The 16,947-nt window shown below is 36.0% G+C and overlaps 1 protein-coding gene across 1 annotated transcript in view; it reads left to right on the forward strand.

Moving 5' to 3' along the window:
- Nucleotides 1–16,947, forward strand: part of LOC150096967 (GPI ethanolamine phosphate transferase 1-like) — a 311,441-nt gene that overhangs the window by 133,083 nt on the left and 161,411 nt on the right. The window contains exon 13 of the mRNA XM_090408103.1: nucleotides 3,086–3,158. Coding sequence (XP_090264229.1) covers nucleotides 3,086–3,158 — 73 coding nt within the window. The remainder of the gene's footprint in view (nucleotides 1–3,085; nucleotides 3,159–16,947) is intronic.

A 16,947-nucleotide genomic window follows, 5' to 3' on the forward strand; every position in this document is an offset into this window, starting at 1 on the left:
TTGTGAATGAATGGAATGGATTGCCAGAGTCAATTGTGAGTGCTTTGTCTGTTAATGGGTTCAAGGAGAGTTATGATAATTTGTGTGGATAGTTTGGGTCTCCCACGATGAGTCTTCGGACTCCATGGAGGTGCCCATACAATAATAATAATATTATTATCTTCTTACTGAATAGTATATTCTTGCATTTGTTCACTTACATTTTCCTCACTTCCCTTTTCTCTCTTCTAGACATTATCATCATCAAATTCCTGATATGTATACAAGGCATGTGCTGGAAAATTTTTAAAAACCAGTTTACTAAAAAAAATAAATCCAAACATGGTAGTTTCTCTCTTTGTGAAAATTAGAAAACATAAATGAATGCCATTATTGACAAACATCCACTTAATTTTATCTTAGGCTTCTTCTTCTTAGAGTAATGATCTTAAGTTCCCAACAGTTTCAGAAATGCAAAATCTTTGACAGATGTCAAGTATGGGAATGTCATTACCTTAGGAAGCAGCAGCCCAGACAAAATTAAGTAGATATTTGTTGAAAAATAATGTTCCTGTAAAATTGCTCATGGAGATGATCTTTATGCATGCTGATGCATGGGCCGTGGAGAGAACAAAGGGTGCTGAAATTAGTGCCACAGGTGGATTTTCCTTGTCACTATATATACTATACTTTCATAGTATCCTTTTCATAGTATTCCTGCATTCAAAGTTCACATTATTGTTAACCCTATCAAAATTTTTTGTCCAACTTAATGTGTTCTTTCAGAATTCCACTATTGTCAGATCTTATATTTCAGTCTTATCAATCACTTCATACTTCATCATTCTACCTAGATCTTGAGCTTCCTCTGAGTCTTTCTTCCTACTATACTGCCATCAAACCACTGCTTTGCTAATCTTTCCTCTTCCATTCTGTTAAAGTGACCATACTGCCTGAGATTATTATTATTATTACGTGACACCTCCAGGGAGTCCAAGGACTCATTGTGGGAGGGCACACTACTCTACTTCGCTCAATACATCTCATCCTTTCCACTACTACTTAATGCTCCGACTATGATACTACTACCATTAATGCCCTCTGTCGCCCATCAAGGTGCCTTCTCAAGTGAAAAATTCCTCTTTCTCTTTTAGCAGAAACTTCTGTGGGAATATATGCACAAATAAGTCTCATTATCCATTTCCAGTTCCCATTCTGATATTTGTCACATAACATAGCTACTCTCTTTCTCAGATCATTTATTGCTTAAATGATCTGAGAAGGCTACAAGTAGAAAACTGTTTTTGTTTTATTTATTTTGCTAACAATAATTATGTTCTGATGGTATTTTTCCAGTTCTTCTGCCATTCCAACTTCTTTTTCATTGATACTTATGCTGATGATGAATATCTTGAATTCCACTAAGATTTTTTTTTTTATAAAAAAACTTAGGTTTCCAAACAGTTAATTCTCTGCAGAGCTATACGTGATCAATAAAGAGAAAAATTTTAATATTTGATCCGAAATTGTTTATGAATGTATTAAACAATAAGAGTCCTAACAACCTGCTCTTTGAAGATTTCTCCCTCTAAACACTGCTTCCTGTTTTTATGACAAAATTTCCTCAGAGAGCCAGGTTGTTAGGATACTTATTGTTTAATACATTCGTAAATAATTTCAGATCACATAACTAATTCTGAGACAAAAAAAAACTTTATTAGTTCTGCTTGCTAGTTTCAACTACCTTTTTGTACCCTTCTTCAGGAAAGCTTGTGAAACTATTTAGATAATGAGAGATGTTTACTGTATACAAGTTAACTGTAATGGAATCAGCAGTTGAAAATATTTTAACATGGACATGTGATGGCACTTCTACTTATCAGGAAGTATTATCTTTAAAAACATAATGTGCATTCTACCCTAGGTATGTGCATGAGAGTTTCGATAAATGATGACCAAGCTTGGTATAGGTTGATGCTTTGGTTTTTATTTTCCTGGTTTGCTGCTGCATTCTCCTGCTCTTTATGTTTCACCAGCCTGGTTGGCCAAGTGGTTTGCATATCTGCTCTCCAACCAACAGTTGTGGATTCAAATCCCAATGTGAACATGGATATTAGTTTTTATCTTTAGGTGAGAGATGAACTTCATCGCTCAGTGTACCATCATCTTGCTTATTGGAGGTCTGAAGTGGGTTGAAAGAATTTTGTTTGTTCTCTAGAGCAGGGTTCTTCCCAGACTCTGTAAAAAATAAATAAAAAAATATAAAAACCATATAAAATTAATAAAAATAGAAAAAAAGTAATCCTTAGCCCACTCATGGTACAAATGTAATTTAGGTTTTCAAAAACCTTTTCTGGTGGTATCCACATAAAAGAAAAAATTTTGCATAGCATTTCTGAAGCTTCTTAGTTCATCTATAAATTGACAGAATAAAATGATGGATATTTAACATGAGAACTTGGTTAAGAAATATCACCATTTATTCTTCCTTTATAGTAATCCTATGATAAATCAACAACAATCAAGCTTGAAAACTTAGCACTTTTTTGTGCATAGGATGTTTTATTAAAAACAAATTCCTTTAACTATGGCTGTGCCATCATGTTTCCCATTGTTTGCTATTATTATATTCTTTGGTTGGTGTTTGTCATTAAAGTTATTTCAGTGTGAGGATAGTCTACTTTTTTCACTGTGTGTGTGTGTATATATAAAATCACTCCCACAGCATTTATTTGCTATAGCAAATAAATACTGCATGCAGGCTAAAGGCATTTAGTTTATGCCTTATAAATTGTCTTATACAAATTCATGCTAACTGGTAATGTGTAAAAAATTACTCATCATATGTTATGCAGAACATCACAGAAAATTATGTATATTTCAGAAGGTCTTTCAGATTTCTACAACATATATTTCTACAACAGCTGGTCTTTAGCTGAATGGACAATTAAAATATGAACCATTTAATCAGGAGCTGTTTTGCTATTCACTGATTTCAGTTATTTTTCTGATTTTCATTTCTGATGGCATTTATTATAGTAATATAATATGAGAACCTATAAATTCAATAATTATTATTTTAAAATATCTGTTTTATTTTTTGCAGAACAGTATGCTCCACCCATGTATTATGCATATTTTTTGTCACCCTTATTACTCTGGAGCATTGGTGCCTATAGGTAAGCAATTAAATTTTTAAATCTTATTATCTATTATTAAATGTAGGTAACAGAGAAGTTGACTACTAGTGACTTTCTCCATTATTTTGTAGAGGACTGAGGTGCTGATAGCATAGGCTGTCGAAAGTTTGACAGTACTATCTCCTTTTTTGGAATAAGTTGGATATACGATTGCTTTTATGCATTAGGATAAGTACGGAAGATTGGAGAGATGCCAGCAGGACCAGAAGAATTTTTAAATATCCAAGTTATTTAGTAATTTTCTAATGTCTTTTTCCAAAAAAACTACAGGAGACATGCAGTGCTTGGATTCCAGTTAGTAGTAGGAGATTTGCTATGATCATCTGTGCAGGAACTGGAGGAAAAGAGTAATGCCAGGTCAGCTTTATCTTTGGGGATCTGTCAGAGTGGTGCCATCTGCATGAGAGAGATAGAGGGAGGTGCAGGACAGCAGAAGTTGTATTCAGTGACCTTAGCAAGAGACAAGAAGGTATGGTTTCCATTTGGACAAGATCCATATTTTCTTCTGTTGGCCTTTATGAAGTCATTTTAGGTTGTGGATGATCATTTTGCATGTATTACATGCTTCAGCAGAGTTATAAAGCTGGGGTTCTTAATTTCAGCCATCTGTGATAAGCTCTCCCCCCTGACTACTTTGGTGCACTTTCTGTAGAACCTGGGTTTGAAGTCGATGGAAATTTTGGGTAGAATGGAGAATAAAGGACTTCATGTCAGTGAGGATAATTCCAGTGACTTGCTCGGAACAGGTTTTTTGGTCAGAAGGGTAGAAACAATAGATCATGGAAACTCTCTTCTAGGTGACCCAGATCACAATCTTGTGCAAGATTGTGAGGTCACGATCTTGCACTCCTCTCTCAGAATGCCCTTCCTCTAGCCACTTCCAAACTCATATCCTTTGGCATATGAGTTTGGAAGTGGCTAGAGGAAGGGCATTCTGAGAGAGGAGTGCAAGATCGTGACCCAGATCACAATCTTGCACAAGATTGTGATCTGGGTCACCTAGAAGAGAGTTGCCTTTGTAACATATGTGGAAGGAGAACTGGTTAAAAAGAGATCTAGGGTAGTGATAGAGCTAAGAGCATCAGTTCTTTGCTTATAGTTAAAAATTTCCACATCTCATCCAGCTTGGTTGATGCTGTCAGTTACAAAATGGAGGAATCAATTGGAGTTGTGGACGTTAAGTATAACCTACGAAGACAAACCTTAACTCCTTGGATAGCTGGATTACAGATAGTCAAGCTTCGTAGAGAGGAAATTGAAGCGGTCAGAGTGGTTTTAGGAGGTTGGAGACCAGTGAATGCAGCAGGTGAATGTTACTAAATGGGGCAAGAAAACATCAAACCGGAAAGCGAGGGATTCTAAATTAGCATTGTCTGGCAAACATTGTCAGATCTTCACAAAGGCACAGGTGCCACTTTTGTGACAGAAATAATCATGAAGTGTGTATTTGGACATTGAAGGTAGGCAGTAGTGGATGTGAGTACAGTTTGGGTTTCTGTCAAGTCTAGGGGATCTGGTCTTGTAGGATTGTAAGTGATGATGAATGTCATTTATGTTGGGGTTGATGTCACAAATATTGTAAAATGGATATGAAAGCAAGCTTTTTTTTTTTGTGGAGATTCTGGCATGATTTATTTGGTGTCTTTTTTGTCGGGATTTTCTTGTATGTATATATATATATATATTTTTTTTTTTCTTATGTATTGAAACCTGTGGGGGTATCCATAACTATAAAGTAACACGTATGCCACAGAACATGACTTTTTTATTATGTAAATATTTTTTCTTATGTATCATAAGACATCATCAGTACAATTTCTGAGCAACAATAGGAATTGAATTAAAAAACAGTAGTGCACATGTTTAGATTGGAATCCCTCTACATATACAGTCACATAGTTTTTGAAGGAGATTTCTTTTAGTTAATGTCATTGTGAATCTTTGTATGTTTCATTATTGATTCATTTATGGTTCTCAGAGGTGCTGTTAAGTGCCTCCCATATACCGTTATTTGGACTCATCTCCAGACATTTGCTAGGATTATGCACCAATTGACTGGGAAGTTTCCTGACTTGTTGATGACAGGTTTAGGCTGGTGGCTGGTCTGTGGCACCATAATTTTTACTGATGTATCCTTGAAATGGAGGAGGTTTTGGATGTCTAAGTATGTTTGGCATGCCCTTGAAGGGTATTACTCACTCACTGCATGAAGAAGTGATGGGTGACAGAGACAGGAACCAGATCCCATGCTCTGGAAATCAAACATAGGATTCACCACTTCAGGCGTCTAATAAGCCAGGTGGGGATATTTCCTCCATTTATGAAAATATCTTTTTATCTTTTTACAATGAGAATACTCACCAGATTTTCCAGAGCCTCTTTTATGGAAATAAGTCACATACCACTGAAGGGAGTTGACTTGGAGATGTCAACTGTATTGAACATCACCTATCCATTAGTGTCCTATCTTCCTTGAACTAAGCTGTAAACTTCAGTGAAATCTCTCCACTTTCTGATAATAAATTCAACAAATAACAGCTGGCCATAACTGTTGTCATAACTATGATGATATATGCAAAACTGAATACTTTTGAATTCTTTGAATACTTTTGGATTCTCTTAACATTTGTTGAAATAGATGAGGTGTGAAACAGTAAAGCAAAGTTGTGAATTATAATCCAATATTGGCCAGTAACGACTTGTGTAAGATATCGTCCATCCTTTCTTCTGCTAATAAATTAATTAAAATAAATGTTAAGATTCAATTTAATGATCGTTTCAAAATCAGTGGCAAAAAATCCAAAACATAAGACAAAAGTATAAACACAACATGTTGGAAGTATTCATGAGGTCTTTTGTTTTTTATGCTATAGCATTGTGGGTAGAGATTACAAAGCAGTTTATGTTTTGGCCCACTGTGAACTACTTTGTAAGGACTGCTAAAAGGTGAAAGTTTTGCCATTATTAGTATTTAAATAATATATTAAAAATGTCATCTAAAAGCAGCCAATGTGATGTCTTCCTCAGCTAAAAAAAAGTACAAAATCACTTGCCATTAAAAAAAATGGAAATCAGGTGAGGGTCATTCTGATATGTTTAAAGCATTAAAGTTAATGCTGTGTACAGTTTCAACAATAATAACCAATGCAGAGGAGATAAATTGTTAATATACAGGAATTGTTAATGCAAAAAGTATCATGAACAGCTTATTCAATGAAAAATATGGAAAAAATGATTAGTGCTGTGGATTGACGATATGAATCAAACCAACATTCCTGTAACTCGAGCAGTAATCATGGACAGGGAAAAGTCCTTGTTTAATAAAATAAATAAAGTAAGTAGAAAAATGTCCTTTGTGGAAGTGATTCATACTGAAGGAACCATCTCCTTTAAATAATTATAATTTTACCTCAGTTTATGAAGATTTGTTTTATGAAGTGGGCTGGGAACCTAATCCCGTCATAAAATGAGGCTCTCCTATGTTAGTTTTAATTAAATCTAATCTTTGAAGCTTTATATTTATATTTAATTGCATTCTTGAATTTAACCTATCAACAAAAATACATTAATCGACATTAAATATGCTTTATCTGGTTTTGCAATGTTTTATGATCAGCCTGTAAAGAACTGAGTTATCTCTCCCCAGTTTCAACAAGGAAAGAAATCACTTATGAATATGTTAAACAAAGACTCCAATACCTAAACCTAACCTGTGATATGATGTTCTGCTCCTAATCAACTGATTCTTGGATTGCCATCTAAATACTACTTCTAGTCTTTAACCTGCCAACCAATTTCCTACCTATCTAAGTACTAGTATCTGATGCATTTCCAGAAGTAGTTTCTTGTGCAGGACGTTATTCTATTCTTTGCTGAAATGTAAATCACATTAACATCATTACTGCAGTTTATTTCCCTTTTGACTTCTTCATTAAAATTAACTTTAATTGATCATCCCATAATAAAAACATGCTTTGCTTGCTGAGAAAGTGATCACTATTAAGGTTATTGACTTCTAATTTTTTTCATTTAATCTGATCACTGACTATCTACTATTTATCCTATTTATTTAAATGATATAAGTGGTTAACAGTTCTCTTGTCTTGTCTTTTCCTCAATTCTTTCCTTTAGACAGCATTTCCTTTTTTTTTTTTAATTGACTCGTGATCACATATATTCTATTGCTTATTGTCCAAGCATTTCTTTTCTGTTAAACATTTCCCACATTTGCACTGAAAAAGTTATCACTATTAAAGTTATTGACTTCTATTTTTTTCCATTTAATCATACATCAGATCACCAATGATTCCACATATAATCTGATATCCAGATATCCATCAGTAACTTCTCCCACATTACAATTAATTCACCACACTTATTTCTATCTGCAGTATTTGCTTTAATTTAGTTTATTTCTGTGCAGTCTTACAAATAAACTTAATAGCTCTTTGTCTCTTTCTCAGTTCATATCCATGAACTCCAAATTACTAGCAAAACAGCTGGTCTAAAGATAAACCTAACGAAGACCCAAGTTATGTTCAATAGCTATGTCCAGAAATAATAAAAATTAATAATGATGAAATTAAACAAGTTGATCATTACATATACTTAGGACAACAGATATCAATGGAACAAAATATCGTGGATGAAATTAAAAGATGCACAATGCTTGGATTGAAAGCAATTGGAAAATTACATTCAATATTCAAAAGCCAATTACCATTATGCCTGAAGAGAAAAGTTTTTAACCAATGTATTCTTCCTATATTGACATATGACTGTGAAACATGGATGCTAAATGCAAAGGAAATTCAAAAATTAAGAACAACACAATTTAGTATGAAAAGAAGTATGCTTGGTATCACAAGACTGGATCACAAAGGGAATATGTGGATAAGAAATCAAACCAAAGTCTTTGACATCATAGGAAGAGTGAAACATCTTCGAAGACAAGATCAACAATGGACAAAAGCAGTACTGGATTGGATTCCATGAGAGGAAAAATGATCATGATGCCAACCTAAATCACGGTGAATTGATGATATCATCAGATTTGCAGGAGTGACATGGGAACGGAGAGCCATGGACAAACAGTTTTGGAGTAATCTTCGAAAAGCCTTCATCCAGCAGGATTGACAATGGCCGATGATGATGATGTGATAATTATCCACACAGTTAGACTCCACCCCAACTTTTCTAATCTCTGGAATTAGAAAAGTTCTCCAGTTTTTCTTGATATAATCATCAATACCACCTTAATATTCTGCTTACAATCTAAACTTATCAGTTCTACTTTATGTAGTATGTCAGCAGCAAAGTTGAATAATTTCTATAATATGATGTGAAAGTGATCAAAAATTACATAACTCGGAGTGCTGCCTCTTACTTTCAGACACACATCTGACTGGAAATACTATACTTTAAATGATCTTAGAGACTAAGTGGGGGTGCTTAAGGGTCAAAGCTGTATAACTGAGAGGAGACCTCCACATAGCCTTTAAAGGAATGCGGAGAACCGACCAGGGCTTCTGACCTAATGTCCAATCCTCACCTTCTCGTGGTGCACCCTGTTGGGTATCTACTTTGATACTGAACGAACGAGGATGGGCTGGCAATTTGGGATTTAGCCGACCAAATTGTATTCTTATTGGTTAAACCAAAATAAAAAATGATGGTACAACATGACAAAATTTCATGCCGGCTGGGGCGTCGCCCGGTTAAACAAGGCCCCCGTTGTTTTTGCCAGGGAACCAGGGCGAACAGCGAAAAGTCAGCTACTGGAACAAATCTGAAAACAAACCCCAACTCTACATCACCAGAGTTAAAGATCGGTACTATCAACGTAAGAAGCCTGAATGGCAAAGAAATGGAGCTAGCTGAGGAATTAGATAAGTACCAGATCGACATAATAGGGGTGACTGAAACAAAAAAGACCAAAACTGGTGAGATCTTTCTAAGCAATAAATACAAAATGTTATATTCAGGCAATGACAATCAAGGAAAAGAAGGAGTAGCCATAGTATTCAACACAAAATACGAGGCTAATCTTCTTGAATGGCAGTCAGTCTCAAGTAGAGTAATGTGGGCAAATATGAGAATGGGGAACTGGACAATGAGACTTATTTGTGCCTATGGTCCCACAGAAGGTTCTACTAAGGTAGAAGTGGAGGAATTTTTTAAGGCTTTAGAAAAAGCAACTGACACAATGAAAAAGGAAAAGTTTCTCCTTGTTGGGGATCTAAATAGCAGAGTAGGAAATGATTGTGAGACATACAAAAATATTTTGGGAAAATTTGGAGAAAAGAGCAAAGCTAATAATAATGGCAAATATCTGTTGGATTTCTGCTCAGGACATGGACTGGTTATTACTAACACCATGTTCCAACATAAAAATGTGCACAAATTCACATGGAGAGAAGAGGCTAGGAATAAGAAAAGTCTCATTGACTATGTTATTGTTGATAGTGATGTTTTCTCCCTGGTGCAGGACACCAGAGTGTATAGAGGATTTGAAATTGGAAGTGATCACTATTTAGTCTTGAGCAGGATAAAAGCGAATAAAAGTTGAGCAGCTCTCAGATGTGAACTGTAGACTAAAATACAGAAAGATTATTGAAAAGAAAATGAAAGAGTTTGAGAACAGGAATCAAACCTTGGAGATTCAGTGGCAAACTCTGAACAAAACATTGATTGATTCTGCCAGAGGGGCATGTGGTGAGGTTGTGTGCAAGGATAAAAAAATCAGAACTCCCTGGTGGACACAGGAAGTTAAAGAGGCAGTGAAGGAAAAGAAGAAAGCATATCAAAAGTTCCTGGCAAATAAGTCAGCTTTTACTCTTACAGAATACAGAGACAAATGTAAGTAAGCTAAACAGTGTGTAAAACTAGCTAAACAAAAGTCATGGGAGGACTTTGGCAAAAATATAGAAAATAAATATCAAGAAGGTGACAAAATATTCTGGAGGTTGTTGAAGAAGCTTAGGAATGGAGGAAAGAGTGCTGTAAAAGGAGTTAGAGATGATAAAGGTGACATGAAAACAGGAGAAAAAGATATCCTTGAAGTATGGAGTAATTACTTTGAAAAACTGCTAAATGAAACAAGCAGTGATGACAGCACAGTGATAAAAAAACACTGACCAGGCATGCAGTCAGGAGTACATATCCATACTTGAAGTAGAAAAAGCCATTAAAGGCTTGAAATGTGGAAAGGCAGCAGGAGTAGATGATATTCGACCAGAAATGCTGAAGTATGGTGGTATAAAAGTCTTACAGTGGCTGCACTGCATAGTTCAGAAAGCCTGGACAGAGGGACGAATTCCCGATGATTGGAGTAGAGCTCTCATAGTACCCATATATAAAAAGGGAAATAAAACTGAATGTGAGAATTACAGAGGTATTTCCCTACTGAGTGTTCCTGGCAAGATCTATGCCAGTATACTTGAGAAACGGTTGAGAAGAATTGTGGAAGAAAAGCTTGGTGAAGAACAAGCTGGATTCAGGCCAAATAGAGGCTGTCAGGATCAGATCTTCACTTTATGACAAATAGTCGAGAAAGCATGGGAATATAACAATGATCTATATTTAAGTTTTGTCGATTTGGAAAAGGCATATGACAAGGTGCCAAGAGAGAAGCTATTCAATATGCTGCAGTTATATGGTGTCAATGGGGCATTATATCAAGCAATACTTAGTCTTTATTTGAGTTGTAAGTCAGCAGTTAGAATTGAAGGAAGTACAGGAAGATGGTTTAATGTTAAATCTGGTGTGAGACAAGGATGTGCATTATCCCCTCTGTTATTCATTATCTATATGGATCACATTATGAAGGAAAGTGGTATTAAACCTGATATCAAAATTGGAGATGTTAATGTCAGCTCTTTGCTTTATGCGGATGATGTTATACTTCTAAATAAATCCGCTACAAGTCTGCAAGATTCTCTGACTAAATTGAATAGCTGTTGTAATAGATATGGTATGAAGGTCAGCAATAAAAAGACAAAGACAATAAAAATAGGCAGAATCATTGAAAATGTCAACTGAGTTGTGAATGGAGAACCTGTGGAACAAATAAAACATTTCAGCTACTTAGGCACAATTTTTACTGAAGATGGTAAATTAAATATAGAAATAGACAACAGAATCAGCAAAGCTGGTACGGTGGGAAGTCAATTGAATAAATTCATATGGAATAAGAGAGAAATTAGTCGGAACACTAAATTAGCTGTATACAAGACGGTGTTCAAACCAGTTTTAACTTATGGATCTGAGAGTTGGGTCAGAAGTAAAACACTTGACCAAAGACTAGAGACCGCAGATATGAGAGTCCTGAGAAAGATTAGAGGCGTGAACAGATGGCATCAATGGCAATATCATATTAAAAATGAGGATATTAGGAAAGAACTTGACATTGTCAGCATCCAGGAATGCATTAGCAGAGCTAATCTCAGGTGGTATGGTCACTTAAATAGAATGGGAGAGGAAAGATTAGCAAAACAAGTGTTCTCTGCCAGGTTGGCAGGAAAACGACCCAGAGGAAGACCAAGATATAGGTGGATTGATACGGTACAAAGTGCCTTAGACGATAGAAATATAAGATCTGATAATGTTGCAGTCTTGACAAGTAACAGACTGATTTGGAGGAAAATTGTAGATAGGAAGTTAGTAATGATGTAATTTTTTCATGTAGTACTGTCATATCCTGTACACCCCTTGAGGGTACATAGCAGGAATTTGATGTTGATGATGAGAGACTAAGTGTAATCCTTAGGGTTTGCACTGGTTACAGGGTGTTATTTTTAATCACCTATCATTTTTATTTTTATTTTTAATCACCTATCATTTTGCACTTAGTGGCAGCATTCATGTGTATTGTGTCTTTAGGAGAAGAACTAATTCTTTTACATGAAAAATTTGCATTATGTTTCATATGGTGATACAGATTCAGCCTTTCTTGATAATAGAAAATTACTTTTGTTTATTATAAATATAAGTATTCAAGTGAATGGGACATTTGCCTAAGACAGATAAAATCTTTGTTAAAACTCCCTGGGATGGGACCTCTTCATCAGTTTCTGCAGTTCCTTGTTCATGATAGCTGTCCAATAATGGCTGAATCTCTGAAGTGACAACGTCATTGAAATTCACTTAAACTCACCTTATGAGTTCATTCCTAATAGCATCATTCTCGAGTTTTGATCTAGAATATTCTTCTACCACATCAGGTCATACTTTTTTTCGAAGTGGTACTAAGGTAGTTTTGTGATAGTTCCATCCATACTTCTGTATTATTGATTACATTCATGATGTTTGGCACTTGCTAATTAAAAAAAAGCACACCGTGGATAGTGAGCTTTGAATGTTATTATAATGCCTTGATTCATAAACTGTGTGATTAACGTTGCTTTAGCAGCAAAAACAGAGTTTCTGCTGAGATGCATTTTTGAGTGTACCAAGATTTTGCAAATGATTTGGAGCATTATTATTATTATTATTATTATTACCACCCCAAGACCTCATGGAGTCAAAGACTCGTCTGGGAGGTCCTTTTATCACACACGCACAGCTCATCATACCGTGTTTTAAATACATTCAAACTCTTTGCAGACACCACATTCTCAGGCTAGGCATTCCAATCATTCACAACTCTGCACGAAAAAAACCTGCCTCTCACTCCCCTACTCACACCCTCTTTATACAGTTTTCAGGGATGACCTCTGGTTCTCCCACTATTCTCTGTAAAACTTCTCCAGCATTGATCCTATAACAACCCCTTACCAACTTGTAGGGCTCTATCATATCTCCCCCTCTTCCTCCTGTCCACCAGACTCTGCAAATTACATCTTCTCAATCTTTCCTCATACTCAACATTCCAGAGGTCAGAAACTACCTTAGTCAGTCGTCTTTGGACCCTTTCCAACATCTCTTCATCCTTCTGAAAACCCTGTGACCAAATCTGGGCACAATAGTCCATGTGTGGCCTAATCAAAGCCTTATACAATGGAACAAGAATCTCCCTACTTCTACACGTCAGTGTCCTCTGCATCATTCCCAGAAGCCTTTGTGTTGTCTTCACAATTTTGGCAATGTGTACCCTAAATTTTAGATCCTTATCCACTATCACCTCCAGATCTCTTATTTCCTCTACCTCCAATAATATATTCTCACCAAGCATAAATTCTGCATCCCATCTTTGTTTTCCAAATTTTAAAACCTTACATTTTGCAACATTGAACTCACATTTCCGTGCCCAATCACTCAATCTATTCAAGTCTTCCTGTAAGGCCACAACTTCACTACACTTCATGGTTCGTCCCAACTTTGCATCATCTGCAAACAACTGAATATCTCCCTCCAAATCTTCACCTATATCATTAATATACAAGTTAAACAGTAATGGCCCTAAAACAGACCCCTGAGGCACTCCACTAGTGACTTTCCTTTTCCTGGATATCGCACCTCTATACACAACTTGTTGATACCTATCAGATAGCCAGTCTCCAATCCAATGCACTAATCTAATATCCAACCCCATCTACTCTAGTTTGACTGTCAACTTATCATGAGGTACTCTATCAAAAGCCTTCGTGAAATCCAAGTATATTACTGTGTATCCTTCTCCTCTGTCAAAAAAAAAAAAAAAAAAAAAAATTGTCCAAGGAAGCAGTCACTTTATTGTAATAAGTAAGTAGATTACTAAAACATGACCTCCCTTTAGCAAATCCATGCTGGCCATCAAAGATAATATCATTGTTGTCAACCCAATTCTGGATCCTAGTTCTCACAAGCTTCTCCAACAACTTAACCACAACACCTGACACACAGATAGGCCTATAGTTTGCTTGAGTTCGATCACCTCCTTTATGAAGTGGCACAATCTTGCCCTCCTTCCACTCCTTAGAAACTTGACCAAGTGCAAAACTTGTATAAAAAAATATGTCAAGGCAGGTGTCAACTCCCTGGCACATTCCTTCAGAATACGCGGCGATATATTATCAAGTCCCACAGCCTTATTTACATCTAGTTTACTTAACTCCCCAAAACATCTCTTGCTCACTTACAGCCAGTCTCGCCTCCCCATCATCAACTGCTCTCAATCTCTCCATGAAGTCACATTCACAAGATTGAAAGATCTTTATGAACTGCTCATTAAGTATCTCCACCACACATTCTGCATCAGCTGTCTTTATACCATTTTCTCCAATCAATGTCATCCTTCCATAATTATTCTTTCTTTTGCTGGCTACATATCGAAAGAACTCCTTAGGATTCTTTTTGGCTTCATTAGCCAACTGCTGTTCATACCTCTCTTTAGTTACCCTCACTAACCAAGTCACCTTCCTTGCTTGGTCTTTGTAGACCTCATGGAATTGTTTATTTCCACTTCTCTTATGCTGCCTCCACAATTGCCTTTTTCTCTGTATTGCATGCTTAATCTCTTTATTCATCCATCTCATACCCACCTTATTTAACCTTCTCACCCTTGGAATACATTTAGACATTGCATCTACTAAACAGTTTTTGAAAATCCCCCAAGCTGCATTGATCTCTTTTCCAGCTAACTCCTCATTCCACGCTACACCCGCAAGCTGTCTCCTGAGCTCTTTATTATCCACCCCCCCCCCCCTGTAGTTCCACATATACCCTTTTCTCACAGAGGTCCTCGCACTGCTGGCAACCATCCAGGTAATCACCTGATGGTCTCTCGCTCACCAATTGGTGGATGATTTGACACCTCATTTACAATTACATCCTCTGATGAGATGACCAAATCCAAGACCCTCAATCCTCGTGTGCCCTCTGTTACATACTGTCTGAGGTAGTTATCCCTCAAAAACTCAAGAAACTCATTTTCTTTACTTCCAGTTGCTATCTCATCATTCCAGTCTATATTGCCATAATTAAAATCACCCATAATGATCTCCCTTTTCTTATTTACTCAGCTAATTTGATTGTACATTTCATTATCACCACCATCCACATTACCTGGTCTATCACAACATCCCACCAAGTATTTGATTCCATTCACCTGTATCTCACACCATACTGCCTCAAAATCACTGGCACTATTTCTCTCTTGCATCTCCACTTTATATGGGCATAACTCTTTCTCTATCATCAATAGCACCCCCCTCCCTTTTTTTTACCCCCCTCTGTCCTCACGAAACACATCATACCCTTCCATCTCTATTCCTGCCAGGATGTCATCCTCTTCCAACCATGTCTCACTTATTCCGACAATCTTTGGGTGAACAGACGCAATTAGTGTAACCATTTCATCTGCCTTGTTTCTTATACTTCTAGCATTTGTATATAAACACAACAGTTCATTTCTGGATCTACAGCTAGTTCCACTGATACTACCACTCCCTCGATATGATCTCTTCATGCTCAACTGGGGCCATTTCCCTTTCTGCTTCTTCATTTTAAAACCCTTTTCAATTCCAACTGTTTCCTCTTGATCCCTGGTCATCCCATTCCTTTCCTAACAGCAATTATCTAACAGTAATAAAGCATTACATTATTCTATGTTGTTTTGTTGACACTAATGCTGTACAGTGGAACAGAAATGATTAATAAATCAGTCTATAAAGTTCTGATTGAATAGGTCCATTGTTATCCAGCCCTCTCGGAGTGATTAACAAGCCTTGGTTTGAGTTTCAAATATTTAGATGCTTTTCCCACAATCACAAAGTTAAAATCTTCTGTTGCCTTGAGACCAAGTGCTCTTTCTTGAAAATGGAAGTTTTAAATAGCAGATATTTCTCTACTTTGTTGGCATTGAATACTAAATTTAGAGAATATCTATCTTGTTCAATTAAGATTTTTAATTACCCAGGAAAAGTTATTGTTGCTTGTACATCATCACCATCTTCCTCTCCTGTTATTCAGATGCTGTGAATTTCAGAACATTTTATATTTCTTGAACTATTTATAGGAACCTGCAAAATTTTCATTGATCTCCTTTTGTTTGTTTCTTTAAAAAATTAAACAAATTTAATGCTTTGTTTTGAATTGCTGTTTGACTCACTAGCTTGTGACATTGCATCATGTCATCACTCCAACCAGTTAATATCATCTCTATTTTCTTTAAAATGCTACTTTGCATGAGTTATTTTTTAGCAGTAACATCACTGCAGTTTTCTACTGACTACTTCATTGATTTTCTTACAGCAGTTGTGACAGATGAGTACAGTAATCTTGTCTTTTGAGCCACTTCTCTTTACTTTGTTTTTGTCAAACTCTCAACTCAATTTATTATGGTCATTTTTGTCTCTGAACTTATTGCCTTTTATTTGATATTTTGTTTCACTAGATGTCAGATGTTCAAGTTTTTAAACAATAACTAATTACATTTAATGTGTTTAAATAAGGGCATAACAAAAGCATACACCCTGTGTTGACACTATCCATGTGAATAATGAAGCACAATGCTTATAACAATTTTCATATTTGAAATAATGCTGTATAGTACATCATTAGTAGATCATCATAAAAAGATGAGAACGGTAATAGGAACTTCATGTTTTTATACTATGCATACTATATATATATACTATGGGCTGTAAGATAGTCATCAGATCTCTAAGCAACTATTTGGTAGTTTTGCTAGTGAACAAGGATGGACTGCCAATTTGGTTAGTCAACCAAGTTGTGCTCTTATTGCTTAAGCCAAAACAAAATGGTTTTATAACATGATGGAAATTTAGGCTGACTGAGGCATTACTTAAACAAAGTCTGCCCACTGCTTTCATTATGGAACTGGGGTGAA

Source organism: Typopeltis vanoorti, chromosome 18, assembly GCF_054136105.1.
Source record: "Typopeltis vanoorti isolate ZY-2024b chromosome 18, IOZ_Tvanoo_1.0, whole genome shotgun sequence".
In the NCBI taxonomy this organism is placed as follows: Eukaryota; Metazoa; Arthropoda; class Arachnida; order Uropygi; family Thelyphonidae; genus Typopeltis; species Typopeltis vanoorti.